The sequence below is a fragment of the Mobula hypostoma genome, chromosome 8 (genome assembly GCF_963921235.1).
Source record: "Mobula hypostoma chromosome 8, sMobHyp1.1, whole genome shotgun sequence".
Taxonomy (NCBI): domain Eukaryota; kingdom Metazoa; phylum Chordata; class Chondrichthyes; order Myliobatiformes; family Myliobatidae; genus Mobula; species Mobula hypostoma.
Genome location: NC_086104.1, coordinates 2,934,316 through 2,951,648, shown reverse-complemented (window position 1 = coordinate 2,951,648; position 17,333 = coordinate 2,934,316). Strand labels below are relative to the sequence as shown.

At 50.0% G+C, this 17,333-nt stretch overlaps 1 protein-coding gene across 1 annotated transcript; it reads right to left on the bottom strand.

The window, feature by feature from the left end:
* Positions 1-7,309: 7,309 nt before the first annotated feature.
* Positions 7,310-11,616, bottom strand: paqr8 (progestin and adipoQ receptor family member VIII). The gene is made up of 2 exons (XM_063055396.1): positions 10,883-11,616; positions 7,310-8,388 (listed from the first exon to the last, which is right to left on the bottom strand). Exon 2 carries the CDS (start codon positions 8,377-8,379, stop codon positions 7,318-7,320), a length of 1,062 nt encoding a protein of 353 aa, XP_062911466.1. The 5' UTR covers positions 8,380-8,388; positions 10,883-11,616; the 3' UTR covers positions 7,310-7,317.
* Positions 11,617-17,333: the final 5,717 nt, after the last annotated feature.

Below are 17,333 nucleotides of genomic sequence, written 5' to 3'. Positions count from 1 at the left end.
TGGGCTGAAGGGCCTGTTTCTGTGCTATACAGCTCTATGACTCTCTCAGCATTGCAAAGGAAGGTGGAGAAAAGCAAAGTAGGAAGGAGTACAAGCTGGCAGGTGACAGACAACATTACAATAGGTAAAAGCAGGTGAGGGGAAAGGTGTGTTGATGGGGAGGAGGGATGAAGTGAGAAGCTGGGAGGGGATTGGCGGAAAAGGCAAAGGGCTGAAGAAGGTGAAATCTGATCGAGGAGAGTGGAGCATGATATTTTTAGCTACTAAGGGAATGAAAGAATATAATTGCAGGAAACGAACTAAACGGGAGAACCGACATGAAGGGCCGAATGGCCTAATAATACTATTTTATTTGCTGGACTGTGAGATATAGGACTAGAATTAGGCCATTTGGCCCATCAGTTGCTCTGATGTTCTGTGCTGTTACATGTGACATTCGCTCCCCAGTCAATCAGATGTGAATATTTTTGAGACTCCAGACCAGTACCGGCCCAAAGACGAACAATCTCCGGAATAGCTCCCGAATTTCCAAGCTCAGCATGGAGTGAGCACTCACTGACCCTGTCCCTTGGCTCACAGCACATTCCTCAGGTGTGCCCCCCGCCACACCGCTTCTCGCACATGGCCAGCTCCGAAACCAGCACCTACTCCCATACCTCGGAGCTGTTCGCCATGTCACCAATGCTCACCCCCATCGCAAACTCTCCTCGTCCAAATCCCACACCTTCACAGCCCAACAACACTCACCCCCATTGCAAACTCTCCTCGTCCAAATCCCACACCCTCACAGCCCAACAACACTCACCCCCATCACAAACTCTCCTCGTCCAAATCCCACACCTTCACAGCCCACCAACACTCACCCCCATCGCAAACTCTCCTCGTCCAAATCCCACACCCTCACAGCCCACCAACCCTCACCCCCAGCACAAACTCTCCTCGTCCACCATATCCCACACCCTCACAGCCCATCAGCACCCAACCCCATCACAAACTCTCCTCGTCCACCATATCCCACACCCTCACAGCCCATCAACACCCAACCCCATCACAAACTCTCTTCATTCACCAAATCCCACATCCTCACAGCCCACCAAGACACCTCGTATTACAAACTCTCCTCGTTCACCAAATCCCACACCCTCACAGCCCACCAACCTTCACCCCATCACAAACTCTCCTCGTCTACCAAATCCCACACCCTCACAGCCCAACAATACTCACCCCATCACAAACTCTCCTTATTCACCAAATCCCCTCCCACAGCACACAAGACATGCTCCATAATCACCGAATCTTTCCCCTCCCAAATCCCAGGTACTCTCTCACCTACCACTGACTCCCCGACCGAGTCCCCACTCACCACCCACGGACAATCTCCCCACCCACTGAATTCCCTCCGACAGCCCACAGACACTCTCCCCATCACCATCTCCCTCACCCACTGAATCCCATCCCACACCCACAGACACTGTCCCCATCACCATCTCACCCACCCACTAAGCCCCCTCCTACAGTCCATGGACACCCTCACCTATCACTGACTCTCCCCCGACCCACTGAGTCCCCTCCCACACCCGCAGACACTCTCCCCATCACTGACTCACCCCACCCAATGAATTCCCTCCCACACCCACAGACACTTTCCCCATTACCGACACCCCCACCCCACCAAATCCCCTCCCACACCTACGGACACTCTCTCCCGTCACCAACTCTTCCTATCCACTGAATCTCTTCCCCCTGCCCATGGACTCTCCCTCCCAGCCACTAAACCTGCCACAGCCCACCCGTCGATCCCCCCGCCCGTGCACAGAAACATCTCCCACAGTCAAGCACGCTCCTCCCAGAGCCCATGGTCTCACCTTGTCACTGGCAACTCTAAACATTACCTCTCCCTCCATCACAATTTAATCTCCATAACCTCAACATTCTTCATATATATATATCCTTCAGCTCCATGGAAAATCCTACAAAAAGTGGTGGCTACGGCCCAGCCCATCACAGGTAAAGCCCTCCCCACCATTCAGCACATCTGCACCAAGTCTGCTGCAGGAGAGCAGCATCCATCATCGGGGACCCCGATCACCCAGGCCAGCCTCTCTCCTCACTGCTGCCATTGGGAAGGAGGTCCAGGAGCCCCAGGACTCACATCACCAGGTTCAGGAACAGTTATAACCCCTCAACCATCAGGCTCTTGAACCAAATGGGATAACTTCACTCCCCCCATCACTGAAACGTACCCACAACCTATGGACTCATTTTCAAGGACTCATCATCTCATGTTCTCCATATTTATTATTATTGTTATTTCTCTTTTTTTTCCTTTTTGTATTTGCACTGTTGTTTTTTGCACATGGGTTGTTTGTCCTGGAAGTGTGGTCTTTCATTGATTCCACTGATCTTCTTACTGTGAATTCTCACAAGAAAATGAATCTCAGGGCTGTACATGATGGCATGTATGTACTTTGATAGTATATTTACTTTGCACCTTGATTCTCCATGGAAATCTCAGTGACACAAACTGACCAATACCGTTCTTCCTTTGTTTGTGTTGTGTGAAAGAGTTCCCCAGGAGGCTGGAACATACACTCCAATAACTCAACCAAAAGTGAAACAAAACATTTCAGACTGATGTTACTGTCAGCAGTGCGATGCTTCTGTTGACTTTGTCCCCTGACGTCACCTACCCTGCACACAAAGTGCTCGAGGTATAGTCGGCCATGTTGTAGACCTGTCCTTTGCACAGTCTTTGACAGGAAATCCCCCAAACCAACAGGTCAGGTGAAGATATCACACAATTTTAACTTCAATTGAGAAATGGAGCAGGTCACCCTTTCCACCTACATCGATTTGTAAATTGATTTCAGAACATTAATCTATTATAATCAGTATTGGTTAAATGCAAAATTCCCTCCACACTGTCCTATCACCCACTTTAGGGCAGGGACCAAATAGGTTAGATACAGAGCAAATTTCCATCTACATACTCCCATCACAGAATCCCAGGGTGAGACACAGAATGAAGCTCCATGTGACCCATCCCATCACACACTCCTGGGTTCAGACACAGAGTGAATCTTCCTCCACATTGTCCCATCACACAGTCTCAGGGTCAGACACAGAGTGTGTCTTCCTCTGCACTGTCCCATCACAGACTTTCAGGTCAGGGTCAGCATGCATAACTAACAGAGCAGAAGTCATTCCACACACTGGTTCCCAACCTTTTTTATGCCACGGACCAATACCATTAGGCAATGGGTGCACAGACCCCAGGTTGAGAACGTTGGCTCTACACACTCCTATCACACTATTTGCGTGTGGGCTACAGTCACAGAAAGCTCCTCCTACTCTGTTGAAACTCACACTACCAAGGCAGAAGCAACCCCTAGTGTATGGGTGAGTGGTTGAATCCCTGGTGGGGGGGGAGGGGTGGGAGCTGTTGAAATAGATGAGTTGCTGAGCAAAGTGGTTCATGGATCTGGATGGGCCTGTTCGATGCTATATATCTAAATAAATAAATTCTCAGCCCCAGATGTGAGGACAGCTCAGAGAAAGGTAACACTCCGCTCTGGTCCACTGTCACCCCATGAAAAGCTTTTAAAAACTCCCTCTGGTTTGTCTCACAGGCACCCCACCTTGCTGCTGGAGCTTTGAACGAGCCACTTTGTGCGCTGACATCATCATTCATCAGCCACCACTCTACCCTTTGGTCTATTCGCCCATCTTCTCAGCCAAGCCTAGTCGCAGGACCATTTACAACGATTAATTAACCTACTTACCAGTACGTCTTTGGACTGTGGGAGGAAACTGGAGCACCCGGAGGAAACCCACAGGGTCACGGGGTGAACATACAAACTCCTTACAGATGACATCAGAATTGAACTTTGAACTCCGACAGCAAGAACTGTAATAGCATCACACTGAACACTACACTACCGCGGCTCGACTCAGCTTTGCCAGATCCCCAGGGGAACTGGCCGAGGTGGTGTTGAGGACCTGCTTCATACAACAGTGGGACATATACATCTCACATTGGCTGAACAATTCGAGCAGGCGAACAGTCTCCTTGACAACTTTGCGTTCAAAACAAGTGGAAAAGGAAATCACCTGTGTACAGGACACAGTCTACCTGCAGAAATGACCTGAAACAGATTCCACCACCTCCTCTGGCAGTGTATTCCAGATATCATCTAACAGCCTCTTTACATCACCAACATCTCACCTTAAAGCCTCTTGTTTTCCATGCTCCACCTTGGCCTGATCAGGCCAGGTCACTCTCTCAGCCTCGTTTTCACCAAGTGAAACAAGCCCAGTCTAATCAATGTCTTCCCTTAACTAAAGCCTTCTAAACCAAACCGCTTGGGAGGGACCCTCTGTACCTTCTCCAGCCGTATCCCATGAAGGCAAACGTGTTCCACGCCATCTTCGCCACCCCAGAGTCATACAAATCGACAGCACTGAGAGGCCCCTCAGCCCATCTAGTCCATGTGGAACTAGTATTCTGCCTGCACCTGGATCCCAGCCCTCCATATTAACATCTTAAATGCTGCAATCAACCCACACCCAGCATGTCCGGCCGGCAGCTTGTAGAGGAAGGCCTCACCAAGATCTCATCCAATTTCAATATAACATCCCAACTTTTTCAACCTTATTCACATCTTTCCTGGTAGCCTCTGCTGCTACTTTCAACGAGCTTATGGACTGGGCCCTGTTCCAGTCACTGTGCAAGTCCTATCCTTATCTGACATCCTGGAAAAAAAATTACCTGCCCTTATTGGGACTGAACTCCATTGACCAGCTTTCCATCTGGTCCACATCCAGCCTTAGACAATCTTCTTCCTTATCCACTACTCTGAGTGTGTATCCCCTGCAATCTTACTTAAGAGTTGTCACATGTACAGTACATTGAAACACAGTGAAATGAGTTGTTTGCTTCAAAGACCAACACTGTCCGAGGGGTAGCCTACAAGTATTGCCATGATTCAGCACCCACATCTCATGCTGACAATTTCCCATCCCTAATCTGTATGTATTTGGACTGTGGGAGGAAACCAGAGCTCCCGGTGGAAACTGCTGCGGACTCCTTAGAGACAGCCCCCAGAATTGAATGCCAGTCGCTGGTACCGTAAAGCTTTGGGCTAGCCTCAGTCCTGCCACGGCCACTTGTTTATTTACTTAGTTAGAGATACGTCATGGAACTGACCTCTCAGGCCCAATTAGCAAACCACAGGTTTAACCTCAGCCTAATCACAAGACAATTTACTTTGATCAATTAACCAACTAACCGGTATGTCTTTGCACTGTGCAAGGAAACCGGAGCAGCTGGGGGTTTATAGGGAGGACAAACAGATTCCTTACAGAGGATCTTGGAATTAACTCTGAATTCCAACGCCCCGAGCTGCAAAAGAGTTGTGCTAACCGCTACACTGCCATGGCACCCACCCTGCCCCCCTTACATCCAGTAAAGCACTGGTACTGAGGGTACGGGTGCAGAGTGATAGAAGGGTTAAATGAAACTGAGGGTGTTGGAATCTGGAGCTCAAACCTAATGTGGGGTTTGAAGCAAGAGACTCACCACACATAAACAGCACTCAGATGTGTAACCTGTAGAAATGTGGACCAAGACTGGACTGGATTAGGCAGGGAGATCGATTTGCCCAGAGTAAGGACTCTTTTCCACATCACGATTGTACAGCATTGATTAGGTACAGAGTGATAGTCCCTCAATACTGAACCACCAGACACCACTACAGCAGGGTCAATACGGGGCAGATAGAATAAAATACCGTCCAGGCAGGGACAGCATGGTCAGACACAACTCCCTCTATACCATCTTCTCACACACTACCGGGGTCGGACACAACTCCCTCTGCACCATCCCATCGCACACTCCCAGGATCAGATACAACTCCCTCTGCACCATCCCACCAGACACTCCCGGGGTCAAACACAACTCCCTCTGCACCATCCCATCACACACTCCCAGGATCGGATACAACTCCCTCTGCACCATCCCATCACACACTCCTGGGGTCAGACACAACTCCCTCTGCACCATCCCACCAGACACTCCCGGGGTCAGACACAACTCCCTATGCACCATCCCATCGCACACTCCTAGGATCAGACACAACTCCCTCTGCACCATCCCACCAGACACTCCCGGGGTCAGACACAACTCCCTATGCACCATCCCATTGCACACTCCCAGGATCAGATACAACTCCCTCTGCACCATCCCACCAGACACTCCCGGGGTCAGACACAACTCCCTCTGCACCATCCCATCACACACTCCCGGGGTCAGACACAACTCCCTCTGCACCATCCCATCACACACTCCCAGGATCGGATACAACTCCCTCTGCACCATCCCACCAGACACTCCCGGGGTCAGACACAACTCCCTCTGCACCATCCCACCAGACACTCCCGGGGTCAGACACAACTCCCTCTGCACCATCCCATCGCACACTCCCATGATCAGATACAATTCCCTCTGCACCATCCCACCAGACACTCCCGGGGTCAGACACAACTCCCTCTGCACCATCCCACCAGACACTCCCGGGGTCAGACACAACTCCCTATGCACCATCCCATCACACACTCCCAGGATCAGATACAACTCCCTCTGCACCATCCCATCACACACTCCCGGGGTCAGACACAACTCCCTATGCACCATTCCATCGCACACTCCCAGGAACAGATACAACTCCCTCTGCACCATCCCACCAGACACTCCCGGGGTTGGACACAACTCCCTCTGCACCATCCCACCAGACACTCCCGGGGTCGGACACAACTCCCTCTGCACCATCCCATCACACACTCCTGGGGTCAGACACAACTCCCTCTGCACCATCCCACCAGACACTCCCGGGGTCAGACACAGATTGATACTTCCTCCACACTGTTGCATCACACATGCCCAAGATCGGAGACAGAGTGAAAATCCCTCCACTGTCCAATCACACTCTCCTGGGGTCAGACATGGAATGAAGCTCCCACTGCATCACACACTGTTGGATGTCAGACACAGTGGAACTCCCTGCAGGCGGTCCCAACACTCACTTCCAGTGTCAGACAGAGAGTGAAGCCCCTCACTGCAGCCTTCCCTAGCCCCACCTCCAACACCAGCAGCACACAGACACCCGCCAACAGGGGCTGACCCCTTTCACACCCCCGTACGTCGAGGTGACCAATAAAGACAAATGGAAGTTGGGAGTCCGCCAGGCTCTGCACATGAATCTATTCACACATCATGTTAATTTGTTAGAGCACAGTCTAGGTTCCCCGCGGGATCGGCCCTCATTCGCTTCTCTTCCTCAGCCGTTGCTGCAGGACGTGGCGCAGGTACAGCACTGAGCAGCCGCACCCAAGGAGCAAAAGGGCGAAGAGGCCACAGGCGGCGTAGATGGAGTCATGGTCCCCGCGGACAGCAAACACGTCCCGGCGGCCCCAGTAGTCCAGGAGCACGGCCTCCATCTGGGCCAGCGTGCACAGGGCCAGGAAGGTGTGGAAGATCTGGTGGGCGTGCCCTACAATGTCACAGCTGCCCGGGAAGTACCTCTCCGGCACGGGACAGGAGAAGAAGGCCGAGGCTACCAGGAAGAGGGCGATCTGCAGGCCGTGGTAAACGGCGGCCGGGTCCGCACAGCCGGCCGCCCAGCATCCGGCTAGGCGGTGAACCACAGGGCTGATATCAAGCATGTACGCCAGACAGGCAGGCACCAGTTGGCACAACTTGCGGCGGGTGGGGTACGGCCGCTTGAAATGCATCTTGGAGAGGCAGCAGCCAAGACAGGAGAGCCAGCCGAGAAGGGCGGCGGCGGGGAGGAAGAAGGGCCTCATCACACGCAGCCAGTCCAGCTCAGCACAGTAGTAGTAATGTGCCAGCGCACTGCCGTATTGGTAGGCACCCACCCCCACGTAGTCGAGGAAGTAGAAAGAATAGTGTGCCAACTCAGACTTGGACTGAAAGAGGTGGGCCAGCACACTGCACGACAGGTAGATTAGACAGGCCACCACGAAGCAGTGGAGCGGCAGTGCGTAGAGGACGGGCAGGGGCGCAGCCGTGCACAGGAAGGCGCAGAAACGGGCCAGCAGCACCAGGATGGCCAGCAGGTGCGTCCACACGTTCAGCGCCTCGTTGTGGCACAGGAAGAGGCTCAGTGCATAGTACTTCCAGGCCCGGCCCACCGGCCGGTAGCCACTGCAGATGAAGGGCTCACGGAAGAGCTCAGGGACGTCGGAGTCTCGCAGAGTGCCTGGCACCTCGGGCAGGAGCTCCCGCAACACCTGCTGTGGGCAGAACCGCTCCAGGATGCGGCCGAGAGGCTTCCTTAGTTTCGTTTCACACACCATCACCATCCAGGTCACCTAAGGGAGGAGAGGACAAACACAGGATTTAGTTCAGACCTCCAGCTCCACTGTCACGCCCCAGGTACGACTTTGAACATAGGACAGGGTACATCGATGGTACTTAGCACAAGCTGTGCACCAGCAACCCACCTACTCAACCCTAGCCACAAATTACAATGACCAATTCACCTGCCAACTGGTAGGTCTTTGGTCTGTGGAAGGTAGCAGAGCACCGAGAGGAAACCAAGGTGGTCACAGGCAGGACGTACAAACTGGGGTTGAACTCGGAACTCCAGGCAGCATAGCGGCTAGCACTGTGCCATCCTGGGGCACTCCGAAGTTCAAAGTTCAACTCTGACGCCATTCTGTAGAGAGCCTCCCTCTGGTGCCCCAGTTCCCCCCCCCCAGTCGGTAGGTTAATCGGTCATTGTAAGTTGTCCCCTGATGAGGCCAGGGTTAAACTGGGGTTGGCGGAGGTTGAAGGCGCTACTCTGTCCTGTTGTAAAACTCCTGACATCCTGAGCTGAAATAGCTAACCTCTACACTACCTTGGCTGGTTCGTCCAATCACATTAACATTAACCAGATACTCTGGTAAGTTAACTGTCTATACCACTTACTCCAGCTAGAGATCAAGTGTGAAAGTAACTGGGGGGAGGTACAGACACAAGATAGGAACATAAATGTGTAATGGTGGGTACAGGGGCAATGGAACTCAATGCTTTATCCTGCTGGTGGCTGGCAAGCACCCAATGGGCCAAATAGCCTGTCACTGGGTCATGATAGGTTTCTCTTCTTTCATCAAACATCTGGACTGAAGTGTTAATGTAAACCCCAAATGATGGCTGTTTCAGCATCTCCTTCAGAAATCAGAGGTGCAAAGAGGTTTGGGAGTCCTTGTGCAGAATTCTCTAAGGGTTAACTTGCAGATTGAGACGATGGTGAGGAAGGCAAATGCAATGTTAGCATTAATTTTGAGAGGACTAGAATACAAAAGCAAGGATGTCACACTGAGGCTTTAAAAGACATTGGTCAGACTGCACTTAGAGTATTGTGAGCAGTTTTGGGCTCCTTATCAAACAAATGATGTGCTGGCATTGGAAAAGATGCAGAGGAGGATCATAAGAACGATCCCAGGAATGAAAGGGTTAACATTTGATGCCTCTGGGCCTGTACTCACCGGAGTTTAGAAGAATGAGGGAGGATCTCATTGAAACCTATTGAATATTGAAAGGCCTAGATAGAGTGGATGTGAAGAAGATGTTTCATAGTCATAGTCATACTTTATTGATCCCGGGGGGAATTGGTTTTCGTTACAGTTGCAGCACTTCCCATTATGGGTGAGTCTAGGACCAGAGGGCACAGCCTCAGAATAGCGGAATATCCATTTAGAAAAGAGATGAGGAGGATTTTCTTTAACCAGAGGGTGCTGAATCTGTGGAATTCACTGACATAGACGGCTATGCTGCCCAACTCATTGTGTGGAGGTTAGTCGGGGCATCAGAGATTACTGGTAGGAGCATTGGTCTGAGAGGGAGAATAAAGCAGCCAGGATGGAATGATGAAGCAGACTCCATGGGCCAGGCGGGCTCATTCTGCTCCTATGTCTCATCAACTTACCCTGCCCTATGGAGAAGGAGGTGAACATTTGGCCCTGGTATCCTAGCCCACAACTTTGTCAGACAGGTGATATTTTCTTCATCATTCCTGGGTCCACCAGTAGTCCGGACCAGACAAGAATGGGTCAGAAAACCATCTCGAATCCTTCCCTTTCATCTCCTCTTCCTGTAGATGACTTTATAATCTGCTCACAATCGGCTTCCCTACTCCTGAATCAAAATTCAAAAGTAGTCTCTTCTTGTTAATAACCTCGGGGTGATTCCCAAGCCCCTGCACCATGCAATGGTTCAATTTAAGTCACCGCCACTGTTCCAGAATCTAGACATGCGTGCGCGCGCACACACACAGCAACACAGAGACGGGCACACACGCTCATGGGGACACAACACGGAGATGGGCACACACGCTCATGGGGACACAACACGGAGATGGGCACACACGCTCATGGGGACACAACACGGAGATGGGCACACACGCTCATGGGGACACAACACGGAGATGGGCACACACGCTCATGGGGACACAACACGGAGATGGGCACACACGCTTACAGGGACACAACAACAGAGAGATGGGCACACACACACACACAGGCATGACAACGGAGACGGGCACACACACAGAGGCACAACAACAGAGATGGGCACACACACACTGGCACAAAAACACAGACAGGCACACACACGGGCATGACAACACAGAGACAGGCACACACACACAGGCACAACACAGATATGGGCACACACAGGGGCACAACACAGAGACGGGCACACACACACGCGGGCACGACAACAGAGACAGGCACACACACACAGGCACGACAACACAGAGACGGGTGTGATTCCCGGACATGATTATCCTTCTATCCTGCACTTTGTCCCGGGTTTACTGACCTGGTATGCCCCGGGTCAGACCAAGTCTGCACTCCCCTCTTCAGGCGCTCTGTCTCTCCGTCCGCCCCAGCTACAGCGGAGACGCCATTCTTCGGATTCAAACGTCTCCTGGGTGCGAATTACAAAAGAGCGGATTGGTCAGGAAAGTTTAGACAACTCCCAAACCCACAGTTTTACAACAGGGAACTGAAATGAGTCAGGATATTGGCCAATTTCCCGGCGCCTCGCACGGCGGTACGCAGCGGGCAGACGCCGGGGCTCTCTCCGGGGAGAGAGAGAGAGAGCCTTTGATGCCGGGCTGAGGCGAGCGAACTCCTCATTAGTAACCGGCCGGGTTAGCCCGGCTTCGCATCCCAGCTCCTCTGTCCGAGCATCTCCATGGAAACCCACAGTGACAAAGCGCTGGTTGTGTGAGTGTGAGAGGGCCGGTGCCTGGGTCCACTCTCCCCGAGCCGATCGGACTCTCTTAAAGCAACTGGCTCCCTGTCAGTACGCCAGTGTCAGTCTCTCTCTGTCTCTCTCTCTTCTCTATCTGCTTCTGTCTCTATCTTTGCTTCTCTCTGTCTCTCACTGAATTTCTTTCAGTGTCTCTGCCTGGCTCCCTCTCTGTTTGTCTCTATCTCTCTCTCTTTCTCTTACTCTCTATCTCTGTCTGTCTCTCACTGTCTCTCTATTTTTGTCTCAATCCTATCTCTCTTCTCTCTGCCTCTGTGTCTCCTTCTCTCTATCTGTTTCTCTCCGTCTCTCACTGCCCCTCTCTCTGTCTGTCTCTCTCTCTCTCTCTTTGTCTATCTATCTCTTTCTGTCTCTCTCTCTGTCTCTCTTTGTCTGTCTCTCCCTCTCTCTCTGTCTGTCTCCCTCTCTTTCTCTCTCTCTCTGTCTCTCTCTCATATCTCTGCCTCCCTCTCTCTCTCCCCACCTCTGTCTGTCTCTCTGTCTGTCTCTGTCTCTCTCTCTCTCTCTCTGTCTCTCTGTCTCTCTCTCGCTCTCTCTCACTCTCTCTCTCTCTCTCTCTCCAGTTTCAAAGTGCCTGAGTCCAGTTGCACCGCCAGTTCTGACAGCAAAGACTATTGGGTTGTGCCCAAACCCTTTGTCCGAGACAGTAAAATGCAGAGAATCAGGCTCTGTCTGAATGTGCATGTAGTGGGGGCTGGGGGGCTGGGGGGCTGGAGGGCTGGGGGGGGGTGGGATGCTGTGATTGGGGAATTTACAGTGGATTAGCATTGCAGCTTTGCACCCAGCGGGTTCCTCAGTTAGAGTAGGTTGGGGTGGGAGGACTGGGGGGGGGGGGGAGTTTTGCTAGGAGCTACATTCTGATGCAAACTGGATTCTTAGAGTAGATACTACATTCAGTATGAAGCATCAATAGTGGTATACTATTTACCTTTTAATTGATGTCCTCAATGCATCTTATTATCTGATCATTTTTTGGGTGAAATGACCTTATGTTGTGTGTGTGAGTTATATGTACTGTGTTGTGCACATTGGTCTGGAGGAACATTGTTTTGATTGGCAGTACACGTGTACGGTTGAATGACAATAAACTTGAACTTGATCCGAAAAGACCCAAGCCCACATGCCCGCACCCATCAAGACATTTAGCAAAGCTACAGTCACAGAGTCAAAGAGCACTACAGCATAGAAACAGGCCACTCGGCCCTTTTTCCCTGTGCCAAACTATTAATCTGCCTTGTCCCATTGACCTACATCTGGTCCAGAGCCCTACATACCTCTCCCATTCATGTACCTATCCAAATTACCCTTAAGTGTTAAACACAAGAGATTCTGCAGATGCCAGAAATCCAGAGCAACGCACACAAAATGCTGGAGGAACACAGCAGGTCAGCTATGTAAATGAATAAACAGTCAACATTTCAGGCCAAGACTTAATGAAAGATCTCAGCCTGAAATGTTTATTCCTCTCGTTTTGTGTGTGTTTTTCTCTTAAATGTTGACAAGTCAGACTAATAATACAAGCAACTGACCTAAATTGGTCTAATTTCCTTACATTTTGTCCATGTCCCCCTGAACCTTTCTAAACTTGTTATGCATCACCCTCATTGGGAAAAGATTTCCCCGCAGGCTCTTTGAAATCTTTCCCCTCTCACCTTAAACCTGTTCCCTCTAGTTTTATACTCCCCTGCCCTGAGAAAAAGAACTGTGACCATTGATCTTATCTGTGACTTACAACTTTGCAAAGATAAATTGGTTTATTATGTCACACAGTGACATCAGAGCGTCATTGAAATTGCTGATCGTGCTTTGTGTCCAAAGGTGGCAGGAGACCTGTGCGGGAGAGTCTTTAAGGTGGGACAGCCACTGCCCTGGGGCCGTTCCACACTCCTGAGTGGTCATCACAAAATAGGCCCTTCCTTGCTTTCAGTGACATCTTCTGTGCCTTGCCATGCCCTTCGCTCTCCGTGGAGCATCGTCCAAATGCTCTCGGCCATTGGATCTCACGCACAGCACAGAGCGTCATAGGAAGTCATTCCTGCCCGTGGCCATCAAACTTTACAACTCCTTCCTTGCAGGGTCAGACATCCTGAGCCAATAGGCTGGTCCTGGACCTATTTCATAAGTTACTGGCATAATTTACATACTACTACTTAACTATTTATGGTTCTATTACTATTTATTATTTATGGTGCAACTGTAACGAAAACCAATTTCCCCCAGGATCAATAAAGTATGACTATGACTATGACTATGACTAGATCCCACCAGTGTACCAGGGCTGAATTCACGCGCTAGTTTAGCCATGTACCTATCTCACTGGTGTATAAAGCCACCCACCACCCTCAGCTGGTTTAGCCCGCCTGTAGCGGGCTGTGGCTGCGGTCACTGCAAACAATTACTTGGAGCCGCAGGTAAGACCGGTGCGACCCAAAGGTGTGTGAGCTGCCCCAGAAGGGGCACAAGACCCTTCCGCAGAGGCGCTACTCCTCCCTGGGCACCCCATACACCTTGGCACATTGAAATAGTACAAGCAAGGACAACAGAATAAAAAGTGTTCCATTTACAGTGACTGGCACAACCGCTTTACAATACCTGCGATGACTAATCGGAGTTCAATTCCAGCCACAGTCTCACAGGAGTTTGTATGCTCTCCCTGTCACTATGTGGGCTTCCTCCCACATTCCAGTGACATAAGGGATAGGGTTCCTATGTTCTAGGCACCTGAAGGCAGCCCCCAGCATATCTTCGGACTGTGTTGGTTGTTGACACATTTCACCATATGTTTCTATATTTCATAGAAACATAGAAAACCCACAGCACAATACAGGCCCTTCGGCCCACAAAGCTGTGCCAAACATGTCCTTACTTTGGAAATTTCCTCGGGTTACCCATAGCCCTCTATTTTTCTAAGCTCCATGTACATATCCAGGAGTCTCTTAAAAGACCCTATCATATCTGCCTCCACCAACGTTTCCGGCAGCCCGTTCCACACACTCACCACTCTCTGTGTAAAAATCCTACCCCTGACATCTCCTCTGTACCTACTTCCAAGTACCTTAAAACTGTGCCCTATCATGCTAGCCCTTCCAGAGCTGGGAAAAAGCCTCTGACTATCCACATGATCAATGCCTCTCATCATCTTATACACCTCTATCAGGCCACCTCTCATCCTCCGTCGCTCCAAGGAGAAAAGGCTGAGTTCATTCAACCTATTCACATAAGACATACTCCCCAATCCAGGCAACATTCTTGTAAATCTCCTCGGCACCCTTTCTTTGGTTTCTACATCCTTCCTGTAGTGAGGTGACCAGAACTGAGCACAGTACTCCAAGTGGGGTCTGACCAGGGTCCTGTACAGTTGCAACATTACCTCTCGGCTTCGAAACTCATTCCCATGATTGATGAAGGCCAATACACCGTATGCCTTCTTACCCACAGAGTCAACCTGCGCGGCAGCTTTGAGTGTCCTATGGACTCGGACCCTAAGATCCCTCTGATTCTCCACACTGCCAAGCGTCTTACCATTAATACTATATTCTGCCATCATATTTGACCTACCATAATGAACCACCTCACACTTATCTGGGTTGAACTCCATCTGCCACTTTTCAGCCCAGTTTTGCATCCTATCAATGTCCCGCTATAACCTCTGACAGCCCACCACACTGTCCACAACACCTCCAACCTTTGTGTCATCAGCAAATTTACTAACCCATCCCTCCACTTCCTCATCCAGGTCTTTCATAAAAATCACGAAGAGAAGGGGTCCCAGAACAGATCCCTGAGGCACACCACTGGTCACCGACCTCCATGCAGAATATGACCCGTCTACAACCACTCTTTGCCTTCTGTGGGCAAGCCAATTCTGGATCCACAAAGCAATGTCCCCTTGGATCTCATGCCTCCTTACTTTCTTAATAAGCCTTGCATGGTGTACCTTATCAAATGCCTTGCTAAAATCCATATACACTACATCTATGGCTCTAACTACATCAATGGGTCTAGTCACATCCTCAAAAAATTCAACCAGACTCGTAAGGCATGACCTGCCCTTGACAAAGCCATGTTGTCTATTCCTAATCATATTAAGCTTCTCCAAATGTTCATAAGTCCTGCCTCTCAGGATCTTTTCCATCAACTTACCAACCACTGAGTAAGACTCACTGGTCTATAATTTCCTGGGCTATCTCTACTCCCTTTCTTGAATAAGTGAACAACATCTGCAACCCTCCAATCCTCTGGAACCTCTCCTGTCCCCATTGATGATGCAAAGATCATTGCCAGAGGCTCAGCAATCTCCTCGCTCGCTTCCCACAGTAGCCTATGGTACATCTCGTCCCGTCCCGAAGACCTATCCAATTTAATGCTTTCCAAAAGTTCCAGCACATTGTCTTTCTTTATATCTACATGCTCAAGCTGTTCAGTCCTCTGTAAGTCATCGCTACAATCATCAAGGTCCTTTTCCGTAGTAAATATTGAAGCACTAAGTACTGAATACTAAGTACATCTGCTATCTCCTCCGGTTCCATACACACGTTTCCACTGTCACACTTGATTGGTCCAATTCTCTCACGTCTTATCCTCTTGCTCTTTACAGACTTATAGAATGCTTTGGGGTTTTCCTTAATCCTGCTCACCAAGGCTTTCTCATGGTCCCTTCTGGCTCTCCTAATTTCATTCTTAAACTCCTTCCTGCTAGCCTTATAATCTTCTAGATCTCTATCATTACCTACTTTTTTGAACTTTTCATAAGCTTTTCTTTTCTTCTTGACTAGATTTTCAACAGCCTTTGTACACCATGGTTCCTGTACCCTACCATCCTTTCCTTGTCTCATTGGAATGTACCTATGCAGAACTCCACGCAAATATCCCCTAAACGTTTGCCACATTTCTGCTGTACATTTCTCCAAGAACATCTGTTTCCAATTTATGTTTCCAAGTTCCTACCTGATAGCCTTATATTCCCCTTACTCCAATTAACTACTTTCCTAACTTGTCTGTTCCTATCCCTCTCCAATGCTATGGTAGAGGAGATAGAATTATGATCATTATCTCCAAAGTGCTCTCCCACTGAGAGACCCGACAGCTGACCAGGTTCATTTCCCAATACCAGATCAAGTATAGCCTCTCCTCTTGTACATGATGTACGTGATACAAATACCGCTAATTGTTAATCCAGATCTGCAAATTTTAAAACAGGAGAAAATCTGCAGATGCTGGAAATCAAAGTAAAACAGGCAAAATGCTGGAGGAACTCAGCAGGCCAGGCAGCGTCCATGGAAAAGGGCAAACAGTTCTTGGCCCAGAATGTCAACTGTTTGCTCTTTTCCATGGACGCTGCCTGGCCTGCTGAGTTTCTACAACATTTTGTGTGTACTACTGCAAATTTACATCAGGGAATTAAATAGATTTGGTCTTGATGAGGGGTCTCAGCCCAAAACATACATTGCCGGTTATGCCACTGGTGTTTAGGGCAGCAATGAAGGTACTCCATCCCTGCCTGTCCTTGGCCATTTTCTCTATTGTGCCCAGGTGTGGTTCAGGGTCCTCATTTCTGCCTCTGTGGTACAGTGCCAAGTTGTCATTGGTCTCCCACATTTCCTCTGCCCTTCAGGGGTCTGAAGAAGTTCTGTCTTGATGGAGTTAGCCTCTCTTCTCATTACGTGCCCAATCCATCTTCAGCGTTTCCTCATGCTGATTGTGGCCATGTTTTCATGGTGACACTGAGGGAATTGGGTGTGGTTGGAGATCTTTGTCCAGAAAATACGGAGGATCTTCCTGATCCTCACCTGTGGAATGATGACAGCTTGGCAAGGAGGCTCCCTGTCACGCGCCGACATTCTGACCTGCACAAGAATGTGGACAGGACACAGCTCTGGTACGGCTTCACCTTGGTGTGGACTCTGTACTTGGTTGATTCCCATATGATCTCATTGATCTAAAGACATTTCTAGTTTGCTCAGTCTGCACTGAGTCCTTGGTCCCACCGTCTTGC

Coding starts and splice junctions, on each gene's coding strand:
- paqr8 (XM_063055396.1), bottom strand. CDS start 8,379: ATGGTGATGGTGTGTGAAACGAAACTAAGGAAGCCTCTCGGCCGCATC.